This window comes from Drosophila innubila, assembly GCF_004354385.1.
Source record: "Drosophila innubila isolate TH190305 chromosome 3L unlocalized genomic scaffold, UK_Dinn_1.0 0_D_3L, whole genome shotgun sequence".
Lineage (NCBI taxonomy): Eukaryota > Metazoa > Arthropoda > Insecta > Diptera > Drosophilidae > Drosophila > Drosophila innubila.
This window is the reverse complement of record NW_022995376.1, coordinates 15391155-15411214: the sequence shown is the minus strand read 5'-3', so window position 1 is coordinate 15411214 and position 20060 is coordinate 15391155. Positions and strand designations below refer to the sequence as shown.

The 20060-nt window shown below is 37.0% G+C and overlaps 6 protein-coding genes and 1 long non-coding RNA gene across 12 annotated transcripts; 4 read left to right on the top strand and 3 right to left on the bottom strand.

Annotated features, from left to right (window-relative positions):
- Positions 1-790: 790 nt before the first annotated feature.
- Positions 791-1552, bottom strand: LOC117787419. Of its 2 annotated transcripts, none has more exons than XM_034625939.1 (2): positions 1061-1552; positions 791-1000 (listed from the first exon to the last, which is right to left on the bottom strand). In XM_034625939.1, exon 1 carries the CDS (start codon positions 1523-1525, stop codon positions 1118-1120), a length of 408 nt encoding a protein of 135 aa, XP_034481830.1. In that variant the 5' UTR covers positions 1526-1552; the 3' UTR covers positions 791-1000; positions 1061-1117. The 2 variants fall into 2 exon arrangements, with proteins under 2 accessions (XP_034481830.1, XP_034481829.1); XM_034625938.1 differs by having other exon boundaries at positions 791-976; positions 1061-1551.
- Positions 1553-4572: 3020 nt separating this feature from the next.
- Positions 4573-4984, top strand: LOC117788329. Its single transcript, XR_004617759.1, has 2 exons — positions 4573-4864; positions 4915-4984. It is a non-coding gene; the product is annotated as an uncharacterized LOC117788329 (long non-coding RNA).
- A 139-nt stretch (positions 4985-5123) lies between these two features.
- LOC117788884 lies at positions 5124-7528 on the top strand. The gene is made up of 2 exons (XM_034627816.1): positions 5124-5404; positions 6852-7528. The coding sequence occupies exons 1-2, from the start codon at positions 5314-5316 to the stop codon at positions 7106-7108; spliced, it is 348 nt and encodes a 115-aa protein (XP_034483707.1). The 5' UTR covers positions 5124-5313; the 3' UTR covers positions 7109-7528.
- A 709-nt stretch (positions 7529-8237) lies between these two features.
- LOC117788883 lies at positions 8238-9167 on the top strand. The gene is made up of 2 exons (XM_034627815.1): positions 8238-8403; positions 8519-9167. Exons 1-2 carry the CDS (start codon positions 8346-8348, stop codon positions 8932-8934), a joined length of 474 nt encoding a protein of 157 aa, XP_034483706.1. The 5' UTR covers positions 8238-8345; the 3' UTR covers positions 8935-9167.
- LOC117788882 (dimethyladenosine transferase 1, mitochondrial) lies at positions 9042-10196 on the bottom strand. The gene has a single exon (XM_034627814.1). It carries the CDS (start codon positions 10194-10196, stop codon positions 9192-9194), a length of 1005 nt encoding a protein of 334 aa, XP_034483705.1. The 3' UTR covers positions 9042-9191.
- Positions 10197-10270: 74 nt separating this feature from the next.
- On the bottom strand, positions 10271-10714 carry LOC117788885 (cytochrome c oxidase assembly factor 3, mitochondrial). Its single transcript, XM_034627817.1, has one exon. It carries the CDS (start codon positions 10615-10617, stop codon positions 10351-10353), a length of 267 nt encoding a protein of 88 aa, XP_034483708.1. The 5' UTR covers positions 10618-10714; the 3' UTR covers positions 10271-10350.
- A 990-nt stretch (positions 10715-11704) lies between these two features.
- Positions 11705-19831, top strand: LOC117788881 (F-box only protein 32). 5 transcript variants are annotated; one of them, XM_034627811.1, is made up of 4 exons: positions 11705-11884; positions 12724-12963; positions 17456-17748; positions 17805-19831. In XM_034627811.1, the coding sequence occupies exons 2-4, from the start codon at positions 12857-12859 to the stop codon at positions 18461-18463; spliced, it is 1059 nt and encodes a 352-aa protein (XP_034483702.1). In that variant the 5' UTR covers positions 11705-11884; positions 12724-12856; the 3' UTR covers positions 18464-19831. The 5 variants fall into 5 exon arrangements, with proteins under 5 accessions (XP_034483702.1, XP_034483699.1, XP_034483700.1 ...); XM_034627808.1 differs by having other exon boundaries at positions 12721-12963; XM_034627809.1 differs by having other exon boundaries at positions 11705-12012; positions 12721-12963.
- The last annotated feature ends 229 nt before the right edge of the window (positions 19832-20060 follow it).

Here is a 20060-nt window from a genome sequence, read left to right as displayed (position 1 = left end):
TCAGACCGTTGGTTTCAAAATATCGATTACATTGCACGTTCGATACTATCGATACATTTGTACTGCATCCATATCGGTCGCTATCGATATTTACACTTCCACAAAAATTCAGTATGGGAAAATTCTAAATTAAAAAATTATATTCTTAATGTAATGATTATACTTATCCATTAGTATTAGCAGAGATATTAAAAATTTGGTTGTTAGTGCCTTTTATTAAAAAAAAATAATAATATAATTGTATATAATATGTTAGCAAGAAAAATTTGAATTTAACGATTTGCTCATCATATTTGATCTGTCCAGACACAGGAACTCTATGAAATATTTTTGATATGTCATTATACAAAGCATCTAAGCACAAACGATTTAAATAAACTGCGTTGTGCAGCAAACAAAATGGAATCTGAAAAAACAAGCAAATGGGAATTCCTAAGGTTAAACTGGGATCTATGGTCTTCGTCGTCGACCAATTAAAATTTTACTTTGGCAAATTGTCTTAGATTAAAGATTCGTAGGTATAACCTTATACTCACATTTATATATTTTTTGGTAAATCCACGTCACTCATTTAAAATTCAAACGCAGACCGGATCGTGAAAGTCGACGGCGTCACTACGACAGCGACGGCGTCTAAAAGTCGCCGGCGTTTTGAACTAGTTCGACTTTGTTTATTTATTGACTGTGTATGAGGGGAGACGTCAACGGGGGATAAATGATGCTCTTTGGGTTTAACCCGAAATGACAACGAAGACGCAAAAAAAAAAACAACAAAAGAAAAAGAATTTGGCAAATGAATTGATTGCCCTCATATTGTGGATATAAAATGTAATTTAATTTTCATTATATTACAGTTAATTTGATTTAAATGCACATTCCATTGAATTGTCGCCTGCTAAGTGATTTTTGACAGTGGAGCGTACAGGTTCTAAAACAACGCGTGGGAGACACGCTGGTCTTCTAGAGCCATTAGCCACTGTGGACATAATCAGTTAAAAAACTAACTCAGCCATATTAAGCAAATAATATTAGTTGTCGTTCAATATAAAGTAAAGCTTACCGGTATTATGGTCCTTTAAAAAAATGGAATTTGTCGTTGGCATTGATTATTGGTATGTTACACCGCGGTGTTATCGTTAGCCTCATCGTCACTGCTATCATCGTCACTATTTATCGGTGGTTCAGGCAAAAGCATTCGAAGAACTTCGTCAGGAGTAATATCCCGTAATTGCGGATCGAGATTATAATTCAACGTAACCACCTCATCGTCGACAAGTGTGACGACCTCATCGTCGACAAGTGTGGATGCACTGTAGTGATCATTGCATTTCTTTAAATATCCTAGCTTCACCCCCGTCTCCAGGATACTTTCTAATTGTCCCTTTATTTGACTTTGATTCGTGGGTATATTCTTCATGATTATATTGCAAGCTTTGAGAATTTCTTCAATTGTAACCGGTTTATTAAATTTGCCCAGACATATAGCAAATTCTTTAATATCTGAAACAAGCACCGTTTTAGACATTATTATTGCGTAAGAAATAATTAAAATAAATATATGTACTATAATAATTTAGTTAAAAAAACAATTTTAGCGCTTTTAGAAGTTTGTATAACTAATATCAGAATTCAATAGCCTTTATCAAGAATACAAAAGCAAACTAGATGAATTTTTTTAATAGTTCTTTAAAGTAAATCTTGTGAATCAGTCACAACACAGATGATATTAGTTTGTCAAATGATAAAAATTAAAAAAAGTGTCAAATTCGCAGAATTTATCATGGCGACTCCAAGACGGACGCCACGTCTGAAATTCCTGCATAATTAGAGACAATCGCATCAACATTTCGACCGGGAAATAATTTTAAAAATTCATCTATGGACCGGTCTGGACGGTAGCGACGTCGGCGACGTGTAATAAAAACTTCACGCAACGTTCCGTCGAGCGATTAGCACATGGCGGAGACTGGAGCTGAATCCAAGTCATACTCGTAGTCTTAGACTAAAACACCGACTGAGACACGGGGGACCGGACTGTGAACTGTGATAAACAAAACCACTCAAACCGCTTGATGGATTATTGACAATTTCTTTGGCGCCAGACTCTGGCTGAGAGTCAGTCTGAGAGCTTCTATTTTGCGGATTTGGTTTTTCGGGGTTTTTTGCTAAACAAAATACTAAAAAAAAACGTGTTAAATATGCAAATTTAACTTAAATTAATTTATGAAGTCTGCTCCGATGTCGCTTTTAAAGAAATTTCTTTCTCCATCACTCAATTCCCAGCACACAATTCTGGGGAATACCAAACACAGTATTACATAATACACATTTTGAAATCAAGTAAATTACATTGAAACATCTTTAAACTTAACAGAATAACATATTACAATTTACTTATTATTTTCATTGATGTATTCCCATATAAATTTGTCATTTAATTTAGTTTTGTTCATATTTAAAAAATCCACTGAATCTTGGTAAGGCATAAATGATATCCGAATATATGCATATTTAAGTTTCAGGTTCATTTCCAGAGTTCAAAAATATTAAAAATCATGTAATGAACTTTTAAAACTTCAATAATGTTTATAATTGTATTTTTGTCACTTTCTGAATACATAAATACTTATCAAGTACAAGAATTTCACAAATAAATCTCGGCCCCATTTTCAAGTGGAAAATTTCAACTGCTTTAGCTTAATCGTAATAAAATGACCGAAGATAGCACATGGTTACATATCGACTGAGAATATTGGAATAAATCTGTGGGATTCGATTTTATGCGGCACACGTCCAATGAAACTAATCAGTAATTAATTGTTTATTAAGTACGTATCGGAAAAGAGGCAGGGGGAGTCAGAGGTATCAAAACATGCTACTGTATGCTAGGGTCTGTCTAAATACACAATTTATTACTAATTATGCGTCACGTCAAAACAAAAGCCTAAAGTCCATAAATATTTATCAATTTGTTTTGTTTTCTTTATTTTTTTATTTTATTTTCTTTGTTTTTTGTTTCTTTTAGTTACATTGGGGTTCAGCACGTAGACCAAAAATGAGCAATAAAATTAAAACGAATAAACAATAAATCAGCTATAAAACGGAGGCTTGGAATGGAATTTTTTTAGCATAGCTGCCCCTAAGGCCCCTACCAATCCCTCTTTCCCCCCCCCCCTCCTCTTGCCATGTCTTGTGCTAAAATGTTGTACCCGGTCATAATTAATAAATTCCAGCGTGCGCCGCTAAATGAATTCAGTTTCAGTCTCGCCAGGCCAAGGCAATGTCAAAAACAACGCCAAACACGACCAAACAAAAGCATCGAACAACAACAGCAACGAATAAACAACAAATTGACGTCACACGGTCGTCGTTGTTATCGTTGTCGAATCCGAGCTTGGAATCGCCTGTCGCGACTCTGCGACTTTGCGACTTGGTTGCAAGTGTGACATGCGTATCAAGGCTTCAAACAAGTTTAACGGGTATTCGGTGGGGGCTCCAAGACGCAATCAAGTGAGAATGAACCCCTAAATAACAACTAAGCGTACAACATCGAGAGACTTTAATCAAAACTACACAAATCAATTGGGGTGCGTGAAGCCACTTGAATTAGTTGCATCGTAAAATAGACTAGTTTGCTAAATCTCACTTCTTCCCTCCAAACGAGGGACTGTATCATAATATAAATCCTAATATCAATTTATAAAAACTATTTTTCAATTCAATATCTCAAAACATTGATGTAAAAATAAATAAAATTATTTTTCAGTTATACAAAAAATAAAAATTATTTTTGTTTATTATATATTATAAAAAATAACAGTTAAAATTATTTTATATAATTAAAATAACTCTGTCAGTGTCAGTGAACTCAGCTCAATATCACTAATTTTCATTAAATTTTCTCTGATCACATATATAATTCTATCTTATTGTTTATTTGTTCGGGCAATGCCGGGCCTAACTAAGTGGTATATTAATTCTGGTATGCAATAAAACAAAACAGGCAGCAGGCGACTAGTTTCCATTAAGCGGTACGCCCCCTGACGGCCAGCGGCGTCAACTTGGCGTCGCTCGAATGGGATAATAAGCACTGTTAGCCTGTACAGTGAACACGTCGCTGTGGCAGGTTCATCAAGCTCTGTCAGAGCAATTTAACACACACTCTCAAGGCAGTTAAGGGAAAAAGAAAAAGAGAGCTGTTGTTTCTAGCCAACTAGAAATTATTTTAGGACAGAAACTTCTGTAATTTTTAGACATAACGGTTTTAATTATGTGATTAATTGGATTAACAAAAAAAATAAAATTAACATGTAAATAAATACAAACAGATAATTTTTTTTATTTTTTTAAATAGTTAAGTTCAATAAAAATTATTTTTCCTTTTGTTTTAGCTTGTTTTAAGATTCTTGGCTATGGCTATAACAAACTAGAATTAAAATAAATATTCATAAAATATATTTAATGCATAAGAAAATACGCTTTCTTGACTAAATGTATAGCAAAATTGAGCACAAGAGAACTCACTTTTCTGCTGACTAAGCCGAGCTTGTTATAAAACGAAAGCAAAAGAAGGTTGGGTGTTTAAATTACAAGCATGCCACAACGCCTCCAAGCATTTAGACACACCTACGTGCAACCCCTAGAGCCATACGGATTTGGATAAAATCCGCCAGCAATTCGCTGCCATTTGAAATGATTAAACAATTAATTACACAAATTGCAAATAATGCAGAACAATGGTGTGCTTTGAGCGTGGGAGAGACATAGAATAATAATGGCGACCAAAAAGAAAGAGAGAGAGAGAGAGAGAGAGAGAGAGCGGGAAAGCATTTCGCCGGCAATCCAAGCTTGTATACTTAAATATGTAGTTATGTTTGTATGTGTGTGTGCCCTAAGATTTATGGTGCGTGTTAGGCTCGGAATAACCCAAGACGCAAAAATGTGTGGCGAAAGAAGCGAAGCTGGCAAACAACGCAATCAAAAAGAAAACATGTGCTCTGCAGCAGCAACAACAGCACCCAGAGAGCGAGAGCGCTAGCGTTGAAGAGAGTGTACGAGAGCTTGAGCTCCCTGACTGTCGCTGGAGCTGGCGCACTTAAATATGAGCGTCGCTGGCCGTTGAGCCTCAGTTGCTGACTGTTAAGTGCCCAGTGCAAAGCTCTACAAAAATCAAATCCCTATCTTAAACCAAAGCGTAAGCTAAACAATTACGTCTGTTTACGGCTAGTGACAAATAAATTAAAAAAGTCTTTACATACAAACAATAACAGAGATAACAATATATATAAAATTATTATATTTATATATATCAAAATGTTCGCGGAAAAAGTTTGTGTTGCTCTCGCGTTGATCGTCTGCGTTGCTGAAGCGGCTGTTTACTCTCAGCCTGCTCTCATTCATACTGGTTAGTATTTAAAAAATGAAATGTATAAGAGTGATGATCTAAAAGTATTGTTGATTTTGTTTCAATTAATTTAACAAAAAATTGGAATATATGCGTGTCTCTGGTAGCTCGATATGTCACTAAATTGGAATCTTTTTAATTAAGTTTTTAATTAGTTTCAGTCATAAACATGGTCAGATGCTTTAAACGACCTTTAGCAACAATAAAAATCGCATAAAGCTGAAAGCAGTTGGCAGTTTCTCTGATTGATTTATGGAACAGGTTGAGGATAGTCTCTTTACATACGCTTAAAGTTCTCGTTTCTTTTTTGATTTGTTGATTTTTAAAGAGTTGTTATACTTTTAATTGTAACTGTTTGCCATCGACGTCAGACTCTATTAAAAAATGTATACATTTTTTGTTTTTATTTTACGTGTATATACATATAAATTTTGATTTATATTTTGTTTTGCTGTTTTCGTTGACGTCAAAAAGAGATAAACAAATTTTGAACAGCGCAAAACCAAATTGGCAACAACAACTAAATTAGTTATTTGTTATTTTTCTTTGTACGAATTTCGGTTTTTTGGGTTTTTCGCATCTGCTAAAATTAGCATAAGAAATGTGCTGATTTTTTTTTCTTTTTCTTGTTTTTCAAATCATTTGCATAGCTATGCGGATTTGTGTTACAAAAACGTAGCAGATCTTGATAAAATAGTTTCTCGATTTGTTTATCTGAAGGTCGTCCATTTATTGACCGGGTTTACTGCCAGGAATAGCTTGCAAAATGCTGACTAAATATCGCTTAAAAATAGGCGATGAGTTCACTCGAATTTCTTTATTAAAGTGCAAAAAAAAGGAAAGAAGAAAACAAAAAAATAAATAAATCGAAATTAATGTACAAAGTCTTTGAGATTGTACCGCCAACGACCTGAATGGCAAATGGGGAGTACCATTAATCAAAACTTCGACAGCTGCTGTTACGGCAAATTCCAGCTTGCGGCAAATTGTTATAAATAAAAGCCAGTCAATTGTTTGCAATTACCACTTGAGAGTTGGAGATTTTTATTTATAAATATGCCACAAGATAGCACTGAATGTATTTTTACTTGGTTCCAATTCTGTTTCGTCATGACTGTCAAGTTCGTGCTTTGAGTCTTTGGCAAGTTTGTTGCTTAAGTCTTTTCGGCAAGTCATGCCAGAAAAAAAACAAATCATTTTGAAAGTAAGGTAAATACTTACAGATATTTATAGGAATTATATATATATTTTGCAAGATATGGCAGTTTGAGTGGGTTTTGCATAACGTAGTTGTAGTTAACTTCCTTGTGCATAAATATATCAACATAAAGAAAAACTGCAGGCAGATGTAATAAAGCAAAACAACAGAAAATACAAAACAGTTAAACAACTTCCGCTTTAACTGATTCACATTAACATTCACATTCTTCTTTATACATATTTACAGCGCATCCAGGCAAATGCTTCGATAAGCTGACCAGACGCTTCATGCTCCCCGACAAGGAATACAAGCCGAAGGGCATCTGTGCCGCCATGACGTGCGACATTGAGGCGCGTCAGATCAATATCGAGACCTGTCCCTATATCGAGATGCCCGGCTGCGAGGAGCTTCCCAGTGACCTCAACTGGAGCTTCCCCAAATGCTGTCCGCAGTTCAAGTGCGTCGACTTTAAGACCGGCAAGGAGTTTGTCGTCTCCGTCTAGGCGACTGTCTTCCAGTGATCCAACGGGGGTCCAGCTGGGGGAGGGGCCTCAACCTGAAACGTGATTTTACATAAAATGTATTCGTAGTTTTCTAGTATGTATGTGTGTATATGAGTGTGAGTGCATTAGTTAGTTTTGTTTGTTTGTTTATTTTGTGTGAATGATTCATTAAGAAAGCATAAATTATTTATTATTCCAATTTGTAAATAACAAAAAACACAATTTGCATAATTTCTTGTAAAACTCTTTGATGATCTTTAATCATATCTCATGTGTGAACATATTATCTTTTTTAGTTTTAAATATTAATTTATTTTGATTTATTCAAAAAACACTGTATGCGATATTTGCAAATGTGACTAACTGTATAAATTGTTTAGTTTTTAAGTTATAAACGACAACAAAAAAACAAAAACATAATAATAAAAATTCGGAAATATAAACAACACCATTTATATATTCAAATGAAATTTAATTATTGTGCAGCCTTTTTCAATTGTGCCCCCACGAAGATATTTCGTCATTTCCATATTTGAGCATCTATCTTTGCGTGACGATTCAATACCAACATCCACTGGTCTTACGCGCTTGTCGCTCTTTTTGGACTTTGTTAGCGGCTCGTTTAATTAGCAGTGCCGCCTTTTTTCGTCGGCTGATTCATGTTGGCCTTTAAATTGGCAAGCATCGCACATTCCACACATAAAACAAAAATACTTTAAAAGCGATCACCAAATACGAGCAAAAGTTTATTTTTACCCCTTTTTGTAGCTCTGATTTGCATATTAATTTCGTAGCTCTAAAAATACACATGACAACTCGTAGGAAACTCCAAAAATATGTGTGTCGGAAGATGGCGGTAAAATCGCAAAACTGATGCCAAATGAATAACTTATGTGAAAAAAAACAAACAAATTTTTAAATGAGCTGAGTCACAACACTGCAAAATTTGGTTGCAATAGCAGTAAACAAAAACAAAGCCTTTTACTATTCGAATAAGTCAAGCAAACAAGAAGAGCTTTTAAGCTGGCGCGCTATCTTCAAAACGTTTGCCAACACTATTGACTGTACTCTGGCTCTGGTGCTGAGTAAATGGTGGTGGTAGTCGATAAATCAACAGTCGATAACATCTGTGGCCGATATACGCATGTTTGGGCGTTGTTTTTATTGTAAAAGTGTAATATTATTTGTATAATTTTTGTTTTAAAGTTTTTAATTTATTGAAGTATATTAATAAACAATGCAAGCGTTGGCCTCACTCACTATCCTGCTGCTAATCGCAGCATTTGTACACGAAGGTACGTAACTGAATCATCAATTAAAGTAAACAAAAGAAGAAGAAGTAGAACAAAATATGGGAGCTCCATTAATCAAGTGAAATTGACTTACTTAAATTGAATTTGCTTTAAACAGGTGCTGCCATTTGGTGTTATCGCTGCACTTCGGCCACTCCAGGCTGCGCCGAGAAATTCAACTGGCGAGGCATTGGCTTCCTAGGTGAACAATGTCCCGAGAGCAACGATATCTGCGTCAAAGTGACCGAACGACGTGGTTCCCAGGAGACATTCACACGCGACTGCCTCAGCGCCTTGAGCTTCCGCACAGATATACCCGCTGACAAATACGAAGGTTGCCGTCCAGCAGCGAAGGACTTGCGCCTCGCACACTACGTCAATCATACGACCAAGGAGCACGACGTAAAACGTGACTATTTTTCGGATACAACTTTCTGCTTCTGCTTCCTTGATCATCGCTGCAATGGTGCCAGCGGTCTGGCCGGAATCTCAGTTATACTCTTGTTGCTCCTCAGCACATTCCATTTTCACTGAACTACGGCGTACTAAATGTAGTACCAAAGTGCCTTAGAATTAACGACAGTTCAATTATTACTCGAATCTCGTTTAGCAACATTCCGTCCACACACATACACACAATATTTTGTACAACATTTTTTATAAGCAATTTACAATGACTCCCTTAAAAGGGTTGCCTTACAATTTTTTTGTAGTTTCTATTTACTGAACTACTTATGTAATACACTTTATTACAATATAAAGAACAAGTTGATGAAATCGTAATCGTTGATTCAGTCCAGGCACTCGGGATTGGCCGTCTGTTTTGGGCCACGGTAATTGTAAGTGGCGACTTCGGGATGCGTGACCAGATGCTCGGCATAGACGTCGGCTAGACGCAGACACTCGGCCACAGACAGCTCAAATGGACGCAGCGTATCCTGGACATCAGCTAGCTGGAAGAGTCTGTGTGTTGTCTCCTCGCGTCCTTCCGGCGGCAATAAGGTGCCGTAGCCACGACGACAGTATTTCTGGCGCATGCTAAAGATGTGACGCATGACGCGCTCCACAAGTGGAAAGGGTAGCTGTGTTTTGGGCTGCTTAAGCGGGATCACCTTGACAACACCGACATCCACTTGTGGCTTAGGCACAAACGCCTTGCCCGGGATGATAAACTTTAGCACCGGCTCCGTCCAGATTTGTGACATGATGGAGAGACGACAGCGCTGTTCACTACCTAACTGCGCACAAATGCGTTCCGCCACCTCCTTCTGGAAGGTGAGCGTCATGCAGGTGTCGTTTCTCCGGAAGGCGCCGCGTCGTGCAGCCAAATCCGCATACCAATTGATAAGGAGACGCGTCGAGATGGCAAACGGCAGATTGCCAATCAAATGAATGCGTTGCTCCGTGTCCGGCACATGCTGCTCGATGTTAAAGCGCAAGATGTCCTCGTGGTAGATGTCCACCTGCATGTCCAATGGACGGGCACATTCCCGCAGCAGCAGCAGCGTCTCCTTAAAGCGCTCATCCTTCTCCACAAGCATCAGACGCTGTGGCTGACGACGCAGTATGGAACGCGTTATGCCACCTGGGCCAGGACCCACCTCCAGGACAATGTCGCGGGAATCAATGCGACCTGCCGACTTGACTATCTTGTCCGTTAGACGCTCGTCCATGAGAAAGTTCTGGCTGAGCTGCTTCATGGCCTGCAGCTTGTACAGCTTGACCAGATCCCGTATGCTGGGCAACGGAGGCAATCGCACACCGCTCTTGAGGATGCGTGCCGTTGCCTGTGACATCTGCAAGGCCAACGAGGATTACCAACACATCTAAGCAGAATCGTTAAACACTTACCTTGTTATTGCTTTAACGATTTTAGAATTGTGTACAGATATTGAATAAAAAACGCTTAACGACTAGAGGATTAACAGTAAACGAATTGTGGGAGCTGCTTTAATTGGTGGTCACCTTCTTGGGCTCCTCGAAGTCGTCGAGGAACTTCTCCTGCTGCACCGAGAATATGGAGTAGCCGTAAATGGCCAGAACCGAAAGGCCAAGAGCGCCGGCTGTTAACAAATTATTGCGTCGCACACGCTTTAATTTTTGCACGCGATCTAAGTTTTGTTCCTCGATGAGTTTCATGAACTGCAGCTGCGCCTTGTCGAGCTTTGGTGCGGTTTCTCCGTACTTAATTTTGGGCGCTTGTTCCGATGCCGACATTATTACTTTAGTTCACCTGCTTGATGATAATATTTTCTATGATGTGATTACAATTTTTCGGCAAAAATTATGAAACACTGTTGCCAACATAGCTATATAATAGCTAAATCTCGTTCGTTTGCTAGAAAAATTTAAAAATTGCTATTAGCTGAAAATCTGGCTATTTTAAATATATATCCCGCTAACAAATAAACTCCATTATTAAATTAATTTTTACATTTGATATTATGAATATTTAGCTAAGTTTTGCTATAAAAATTTTTGGTAAAACTGTGCAAAGACCCACAATAACAAATTTAACAGAAACAGCTATTGTTCCTCCCCAAAACTTGCCAGCACAGGTAAGAAAGACTGCCCCCCGGTCCAAAGGCTGCCACCTATCAGAATTTACTGATCTGGCAGCATGTTTCACTTTAAACAAGCTACTCCTCATTAGCGATATGCTCCTCACTTATCATCAGCAAAAGAGCGCAGATTAAATTTCTTTTAGTTTTTATTTTAGCGCTAATTATAGAGAGGACGGTGCTAAAAAAGTTGGCTAGTCTCGCTAATCGGCTAACTCGATTAATTTATAAAAGCACTCCAAAGCTTAAAAGTTGTTCAAAATTGAATTGCGCGCCTTGCCACTTTTAGCTTCGAGTAGTATCAATCGATATCGATACATCGAATTTTTCATCACTAGCCAACATGCTGCTATCATAAGTTGCTAGGCTCATGTTGCGAGCAATTTAAATTTTAGGTAATGAAAATTGCAAAATGCAATGGCTTTGGAATAAATAAATAATTTTAACAAAATTTCGAATTCGAAATTACATAAATTAGAGGTAAATATTTTAATGTAGGTGTTAACTTTGTCACCCCAAGGGGAGAGAAGTTCAAAATATAATTCTGAAAAAAAAAATTAAAAAACGGATAAAATTTCAACAAAAATTCTGCACAAATTTCCAAATTAAAATAAAAGTAGCAACTTTTTTAAGCTACCAATTTTGACATTTGACCCAAAATAGTACATGCTGCCAGATCGTGGAATTCAATAGGGTGGCAGCCCTTTGTTAAAAGGCTCCGCGCAAAACTGTTTTGGGGCTCGAATGCAACGTAAATCGCGCCGAGTGAAACAGTTCGTGGAGTCAGTGGAGCTGTGCGCTAGCATCGTTATTTGAGTTCCGCAGAGTGCTATAAATTGACTGAGTGGGAGCTGGAGTACTGCCACAGCTAAGCAATAGCAGCGTGGAAAACAATCCAAAACTAGACCAGCCAATATTTACAAGTGCGTAATAAAAACAGTATATAATAGCAATAACTCTATACAGAATATATATTACGCTTTAACTTGAACAATTGCAAAGCAATTACCTATTGTATGTATTAATAAATGTGTATAGCTAGCATATGTACGTAAGTTTGTGTATTAAAATTACTTAATTAAGGAAATGAAAGTAAAGTTTGCTCAAATGTTAATATAAAAATTTGGTTGCGTGTTTTAAAAAACGAAGCTGGAAAAAATGTATAACAAAAAAAAAATAACAAAAACAAAAGCAAAACAAACGCGTAATTGCAGAAATCAGCTGTGTACCTACAGCACGCACACTCACAAGCACACGATTTACGAGAAGAGACAACAAAACAACGCACGATTTGTGCTCCACATGAGCGCCAAGCAGTTAACCCTCTTCACCACTCTCGACTCATCAAAACACTGAACGAACAGCTGATATTGCGCTCTCTCGCTCTCGTTTTGTTTCTGTTGTGCACTCTCTGGCTCTGCTGCTTTGTCTTTATTTGGTTGCTTTTCATTTTGTTTTGATTCCGCAGCTCAACGAACTGTCAACGTTTTTATACTCTTTCGCAAGAAAGTTTTATACAAGCGAGCGTAGGAAATGAAAAAATTGGGCAAAAGTAATTAAACTTCAAATAAAGCCTGTTGTTTTTTACAATATCGTTTGTTTTTACAATAACTGATAAGAGCATTGCCGAGGAAAAGAGTGTAAAGAGTGCGACTTGTTAATAAACTTGGAAAATGCGCAACAAATTTTTGTAGCAGTGCTTGAAAAATTGCATAAAATTTTGAAATTCATGAAAGAAAAATATTTCTTACTTTTGCAGCAGTCAAATCGCCGTCCGCATAAACATTAAACTTAATACAAAATAAAACCTACGAGTAATTAAATAATATTTGGTATACGTAATAAAGAGTAATTAGCAACGCATCATAAAATCTACGTAAATAATAAAACTACACATGGCGTTCATTTCGAAAGATTTTCGGTCACCTGGAGAGGCTTGGGTCAAAACCGAGGAGGGCTGGGAGCGTTTAAAGGTGCTTGAATGCGGTGGCAAACGCAAGCGGTGAGTCTTATTGTTATTATTTATTATTGTGTTTCTTTTTTGTTAATATCGTTGATATGACGGAGGGACAATACGCAGCTCTGATTAGCAATCAATTCACCGCTGACACAACACACTTGATGACAATCGATTTGAATTTTTCTATTGCGTAGTGCAGTCACCTTGAAATTAACCCAAATAAAACAATAGAATATTTTAATGTTTAACATCTGTGTAAATAGTCTATTTCTGTAATATTCCTGCATATGTCTTGAAATCTGCTCACTTTTGTCAAAATTGGCGCAACCTGCAATTTATCGATAAGATAACCCAAGATATTTGACACATTAAAGGCCAAGGCCACCGGAAGTGCTCCGTGTTTAGAAAATGAAAATACCAAGGTCGTTGAACGACCTACTGAAACTCTTATCTGACTAATTCAACATTTACTTTTGTGCATAATTAGAATAAAATATAACAGTACTTTATTATTGATGTATTCGATAACAAAATGTGGGCTACCCTTCACCTTCTTTTTAAAAGTTAAAGCTAATGAATACACAAAACATCATCAAAGTAAACAAAACAAACCACAATGACGAAACGGAAAATGTCGAAACTCTTAAGTATAATACAATCTTTATGAATGAGTTTATGCCAGCACTAAACAAAATGTTTCTTTAATTATACGAAATGATGAGCTGAAACAATTAATTGTATTATATAGCATTACTTTTAAGTCCGTAGAGCTTTTGTTTTAAGCATATGGCATATACTTTTTGTAAGTAGTATATCTAAAACGGTGTGCCTATAATCATTAGGGTGACTCACTTTTAATGAGTGGAAAGTGACAGCAGCTGGTGAATTAAACAAATTGTAAATAAATGGGAGAGTTGCCTTTTTAGACGCTCCCATTTGATTGATTGCCAGTTGCTGGGGTAAAAAACTCGCAATAAATGCAAAAAAGAAAGAAAACAAATAAGTGTGATTTTTCTATAAATTGTTTCAATTCCCGCTCAAATCTCAAGCGATTGAAAGGAAGACCGTGCCGTCGATCCACTTGAAAACCTTCAACGATTTACATAAAGCAGCAGCCGAGGAAAAAGCTCAGGCATACGGAAAATGTCATTTTAAAGTGAATATTTTGACATGTCATAAAGAAGATTTTTCGAATGCAACAAGGGAAACTATTTTTGGCATTTGTCAGGCAGTCACGGTGTACAATATTACTTATATGGCAGGAAAATGCGGAAGCAACAAGAAATTTAAATTCCAAATTTAGCTATAGAAGCGAATACGCTTTTACCCCAAAAGAAACTCTATTTATATATATAGTGAATATTTAAGTACTTATGTATATTTTCTGGGAACCTTCTCAGTAGCTGAAGGACGAGCTGAGGTTTTTACGTAAACCTAATAACCTTGGAAACTTTCATCACACAGACACACACACACACTCACACACAAGTAAACAGGCCACAACTCGGTCAAGTTTAGGCAATAGTGCGTCTGTATGCGTCTGTATTTGGCAGTTTGTAACGGCACTGAAAGCTCAAGGTTCCGTCTTACTCTTATCAACTCGACTTTCCACCTCAAATCGATTTTTAATGACGTTTAACTGTCCGACTCTCAGCCAAGTTAGTACAAGGAACTTACTTAATGAAAATGAGGAGGATTTTTAGAGTTCAGCTAAATTTTATCTCAGTTACTTTGAAATTTAACATTAATTTCTTTTCACTGAGAGTTTTAATTTTGTAAGAGCTTAAGATACTTGAAATAGCAAATATGTAAAGCTTTTAATTTTGTACAGATTTGAATTTTAACCTATCTACAATATAATTTTCACAAGTTACAAAACTAAAAGTAAAGCTTTTTACAGGCGAAATATTAGGAAATGTCGTTCATGCATAACCTCAATTACTAATTGCATAATAAAAATTATTATTTAAAAAAATAAGACGCATGTAATTAGGAAATGCCATTCGAAATTTAGGTGGAAATTTCGTAACTGTGTTAAGTGGCTAGTTTTTCATTTGAAGTTTCTCAATTACAAATGCAATCGCCAAATGCACGAAAATCATAATTAAAAATTATAAGAAATTCAAATTGCATAAAAAATCAAATCAATGTGCATTACGTGGATGCGGACGTGGATGTGGATGTAGATTTGGACCCACTTTCACTGCACTCACCACTGAACATTTGTTGGCCTTTTGAATTGACTCTCATTTTCTTTATTTCTTTCTACACTTTCAAAAGTCGGGTGCAGCCAATGGAAATGCGTTGAAATCCATTTTATACACTAGACAACATGGTAAAGCAAGTCAGATAAATTGATAAAGCACAAACAATATACTTTTAAGAGCGTTAAGTTCAATGTAAAATAAAAGATTGTATTTAAACAGGTCTTAGATGAGAGAACTTGTAAGTTACTAAAAAAAAAACCGTTCTTTGACTTTGTTGAACAGTGTAATGTGCGCATTAATCATTTCTATCTATCTCAGTCGCTTTTTATAGCTTTTTTTCTTTTTCTCGTTATAATAATTGACTTGTTTTTTCCATTGGACTGTGAAACGAAACTAATGGAACTTGCAAACTTTGGCAGCTCTCTGAAATCGGTTCCAATTTACCAAAACTCCCGAATATGTAGTCTATTTATAGCGGCCGATTGTATCAGTGAGAGAGCGACAGCGACATGTGATAGCTTCCAACTTCCTCTAAAATTAGACTAGAAGTTGACTCGAGTCGCGAGTTGAGTCCACGCCATTCCACTCGCCCGAATCACAATAATTTATGTCGAAAAAGGTCGCACATACACTTAAAAATAGAGAAGCGAATTGCAGCCGAAATTGCCCCGGGTGCCTGATCCCCAGATCTCAGATCCCAATTCCCAAGTTGCCAGCTGTCCGATGCGATCCCATTGCATTTTGTTTAATTTGTTTGAAAGAAAGGTAAACGAACGCTTGATGATGACGTCGTTGACTGATTTATATATGAATCACGTGGTCGTCGGCCCCCCAACAATCTCCCTCTCTCTCTCTCTCTTACACTCTCTCTCACTCTCTGTCTATTTCTCTTATTCCATGGTCTGTTGGTTTGAATTTGGAGCTGGAGTCTGCTGACTGAATGCAACAATAACAATTTCTTTGTTTCAGTTGCTATTATTATATATTACCCAGGAGGCGGGGCCTTGAGAGCTTGCACTTTCTTCTGCACAGCGTGCAATTTGTAAATAATTGTAAATAGAACTACGCTGTGCGGTAGGTTGACAACCCTAAACATCAAGTAACTTAACTTGGCCAAAACTAGTAATATGTTTATTTATATTATACAATTACCCAAATCATATTCAGTTGCAGGTGTACTTAAATCTTTAAGAAAGAAAAATGGCGCAGGGAGTTTTTCTAAACGAAACTGCAATTAAAAGTTTATTTGAGTAAACTTTGAATAAATTGCAACTCACATATACATCAACTGCCACAGACACTCTCTCACACAAATAGAGCGAAAAATTGACCCAGTTTGGTCGAAAATTAAAATGCAGTCGCCGAAGGACATGTCCTCGTCCTGGTTGGCGTACAATTTCAGCCGCATTCTAAATATGGTCAAGGCATATCGATCTATTGGCCAGTTTACTGCAGCTAGTCAGCCCAATTAACTAACTGACAGCGCTTAAAATTACCACAGATAACTAAATTGAGAGTTCGCTTTGTGGATAAATTTCGGCATAATACAAGAAATAAATATAAAACAAATAATATTATTTGTTGTGCCTTTTTAATAATGGATTATACACTTTGTATTACTCGTATATAATTCTCAATTAATTTGCGAATTATTCTTTGTGCTTTACTTATTCATTTTTACCATCATTTATTTTTATATACGCTTCCTTCCCAACTCATAAGCATAGGGTATTGTAAACTATTATTATTGCTTGATAATAGTAGTAGTTTTTTTCTTAACTCTTGTAATTGTGCAAGCGGCAATTGGTAAAAAAAACTTGTAATTGAAGGAAACACGACAATCTCTTAGTCCCGTCTTTCCCTCACTACCTGCAGAGTTAACTGCTTAATCTAATAAACGGGTCTCACATACATGCAACCGTTGCTGGAAAAACTTAAAAACGTTTCCGCCTCTTAAAAAGCAGTTTACGAATCTCTTAAATAAAGCAAATAATTCAATCTCAAAAACACTTTAAACTTGTTCAACTGGTAAGACAGTTGACTTAAAGGAAGGAGAGAGAGAGGTGAGGGTCAGACAGTTGGACAGACCAATTGCATTCACTTCCGAATTGTGACTTTGGCCAAATTATACCCTGTTAACACGTTGAAGCGGGCTTATACGCCTGCGTAAGATATTTGTTTAATTTAAGATATCTTTACAAAACCCATATACTTTTTTGAGAACTGTATAATTATATTTATAAGAGACTGACCAGTTTAGGCTACAGATCACCTAACTATATTTAAACAATCATTCAATCCAAACATATATCTTCATGCAATTACAGTCACAGCTCAGAGGGCACAGAGGTTGGAAGCACCAGCGAGGGAGAAGATGAGGAATCCGGGAGTATGCCACCGCATTATCACATCACAATACGTTGTACCCGTGAGATAGCCGGCTTTAATGGGTTAACCGAGGCAGTGAAGCGTCTCGATTTCCGTCGATCTGTGAGGGATCGCAAGCGCTTCCATTATATCTGTGCGTTCCTGCTGTTGGTCTCCAACAAGGGCATAGCCAGTCTGCCGGGCAGTGCACAGCGTCAGCTGCTCCAAATGGTCGAGGAGGTGGCCTCACATGGTGAGTAATCGAGCTGGAGGCTAGTCAAAACTTTAATTAAATCTGTTCTTCCACAGTCAACGACAGTCAACAGCATCCGAATGTGCTGCGAGGATTGGCCTTGAAGCTGGAGCACATTGTGAACCAGGAGAACCAAAAGTGCTGGGGAAAGCCGCTGGGAAGCACCTATCTGTGGCAGGAGCATGTGGCAAGGATTAAGCGCATTCAGCGCGTGGCAAGTCAGATTGAGATCAGGGAGCCAGATCCGGAGGCAAAGCCCAAACTGCACGAGCTGCCCGAGGAGTGTGTACGCGAGATAATCCTGTGCATTGCCGATCATCGGGATCTGGAATCGGCCGCCGAGGCCTGGGAGACAATGGCCAAGCTGGTGTCGGAGCAGCGCATTTGGCGCGAGCTGTCACGCTTCCACTTCAATGAGCGACAGATTAACACCATTTTGGAGCTGGACAAGATCAAGCTGATGGGCGAGACCAAAGACTGGAAACAGATCTATCATCAACTGCGACGCACCTATGGCGTCAACGATGACTATCAATTCGCTGAGGTGTTGGCCCTATGCCGCTCCTGCTGCTGCCTCTTCTGGCCCTCCGATGGTCATCCGTGCATTGTCGACCAGAGTCCCGACTACAAGCAGCGTGTCGAGGAGGCTGGCGGTCAATTGGCTCTTGCCCAGCCTGTGCCGCCTGCACAGTTCTTGAAGTACTTCTCATTGTAAGACCCGCAGACTAAACCAAAAACATACAAAATACTGAGCTAAAAACTGACCAATGCGGGGGGGCTAGGGGGAGAGAGAGCAAAGAGATAGATTCATATTTTTAGACAGAGGGAAATGTGCAAAGAGAAATATGAGAATTTTATTGTGTATGTTAAAGTTTTAAAGAAGAGAGAAGAGCAGAAAGTGATGAAGAGTGCAAGAATTATGAAGATTTGGTTGAGTAGAAAGCAAAGTGATAAAGTTTTAACGACACTACTTACATTATTTTATTTAAATCTTAAGTGAGCTCACTTCTAGGTTGAGTTCGTATAGTTTATTGTTAGGATTCAGATCCGCCAATGGCTTGACTAGATTTTCAACAGTGTGTAGACGCTATAAATATACTCTAAACTTGTTTTCGAGCTTTTTTTTTAAATGGATCGTATCTCGATCTGATTATCATATTGTCACATGTTTGAGTATTTGATGGAAACGAAGCTAGAATTGTGCATCACATTGGTTGTGATTCCAGAACATCTGTCCCGAAACGTATTTCAAAGATGCAAAATGAACTGCCACAAAAGAGTATAAAAAAATACAAACAAACAGATAATAAATAAATTAAAGCCAAGATTTTACTATTTTCGAAAAGTTCTAAAAACCAATTTGTTGCATAGAAGAGTTATGAATTTTAATCGTATCTTTTTAGCATTTAAGTGTAGTTATTTTATTATCAGCTGCTTTTGGTGCTACATTCGATGATAAGTTACCAATTACCAATTTACCAAGTTATCCTGGAATGCCCGGAATGTTACCAAACCAAAACTCTATTTACAATCTCAAAAAAAAAAAAAACGATTCTTAAAAATAATAAAGATACAGAAATCATGTGATGTTGCAGGAAGCAAAGCTAGAAACGAATACACCTACCTAAATATAAACAAAACAAACAAATCTTAATTACAAAAATAAAAAATACATAATAAATTAAACGATTGCATGTACTATATCAAAATCAAATACGAGTCCCCATATTAACTGTAGGTGCATACAAATTCAAGCCTAATTTAATCAAATAATATATACAAAATAAAGTTAAGATTCTCTAAATGTTAAGCGTGTAAACTACGAAGATAAACACTATAAAACAAATCGAATTACATCTATGTTTTCCATATGTAGACGATTCAAGTTTAATGCTTAAAGGCTTTCTCAAGTCCACAGATCAGTAAGTCTTTCGATTTGATTTATACCCAAAAATATATTATTAAAATGATATTATGCGCAGAATGCACTTAGCTCTGCTTCTAACTGCATGCTCTTATACGTGATCGTATTTGTACGTACATTTTTATGTTGAAAATAAATTCTTAACTATTTATGAGGCAATCACAATTGTTTGATATTCAAAGGGCAAGGGCTAAAGGCTTTTAAGGTGCAGAACCTGTATCCAAAAATTAAATTCAATTGTTACGGAAATGCCTGGTACTACTACTCCATAAGGTCAGCATCAATCAACACTCATTTATTTTGAGTGGATTTTTCTAAGCCAAAGATTAAAAAACTGTAATGAATTTAGAATTTTGTATCGATTTTCGAAGAAAAATCAAACTTAGCA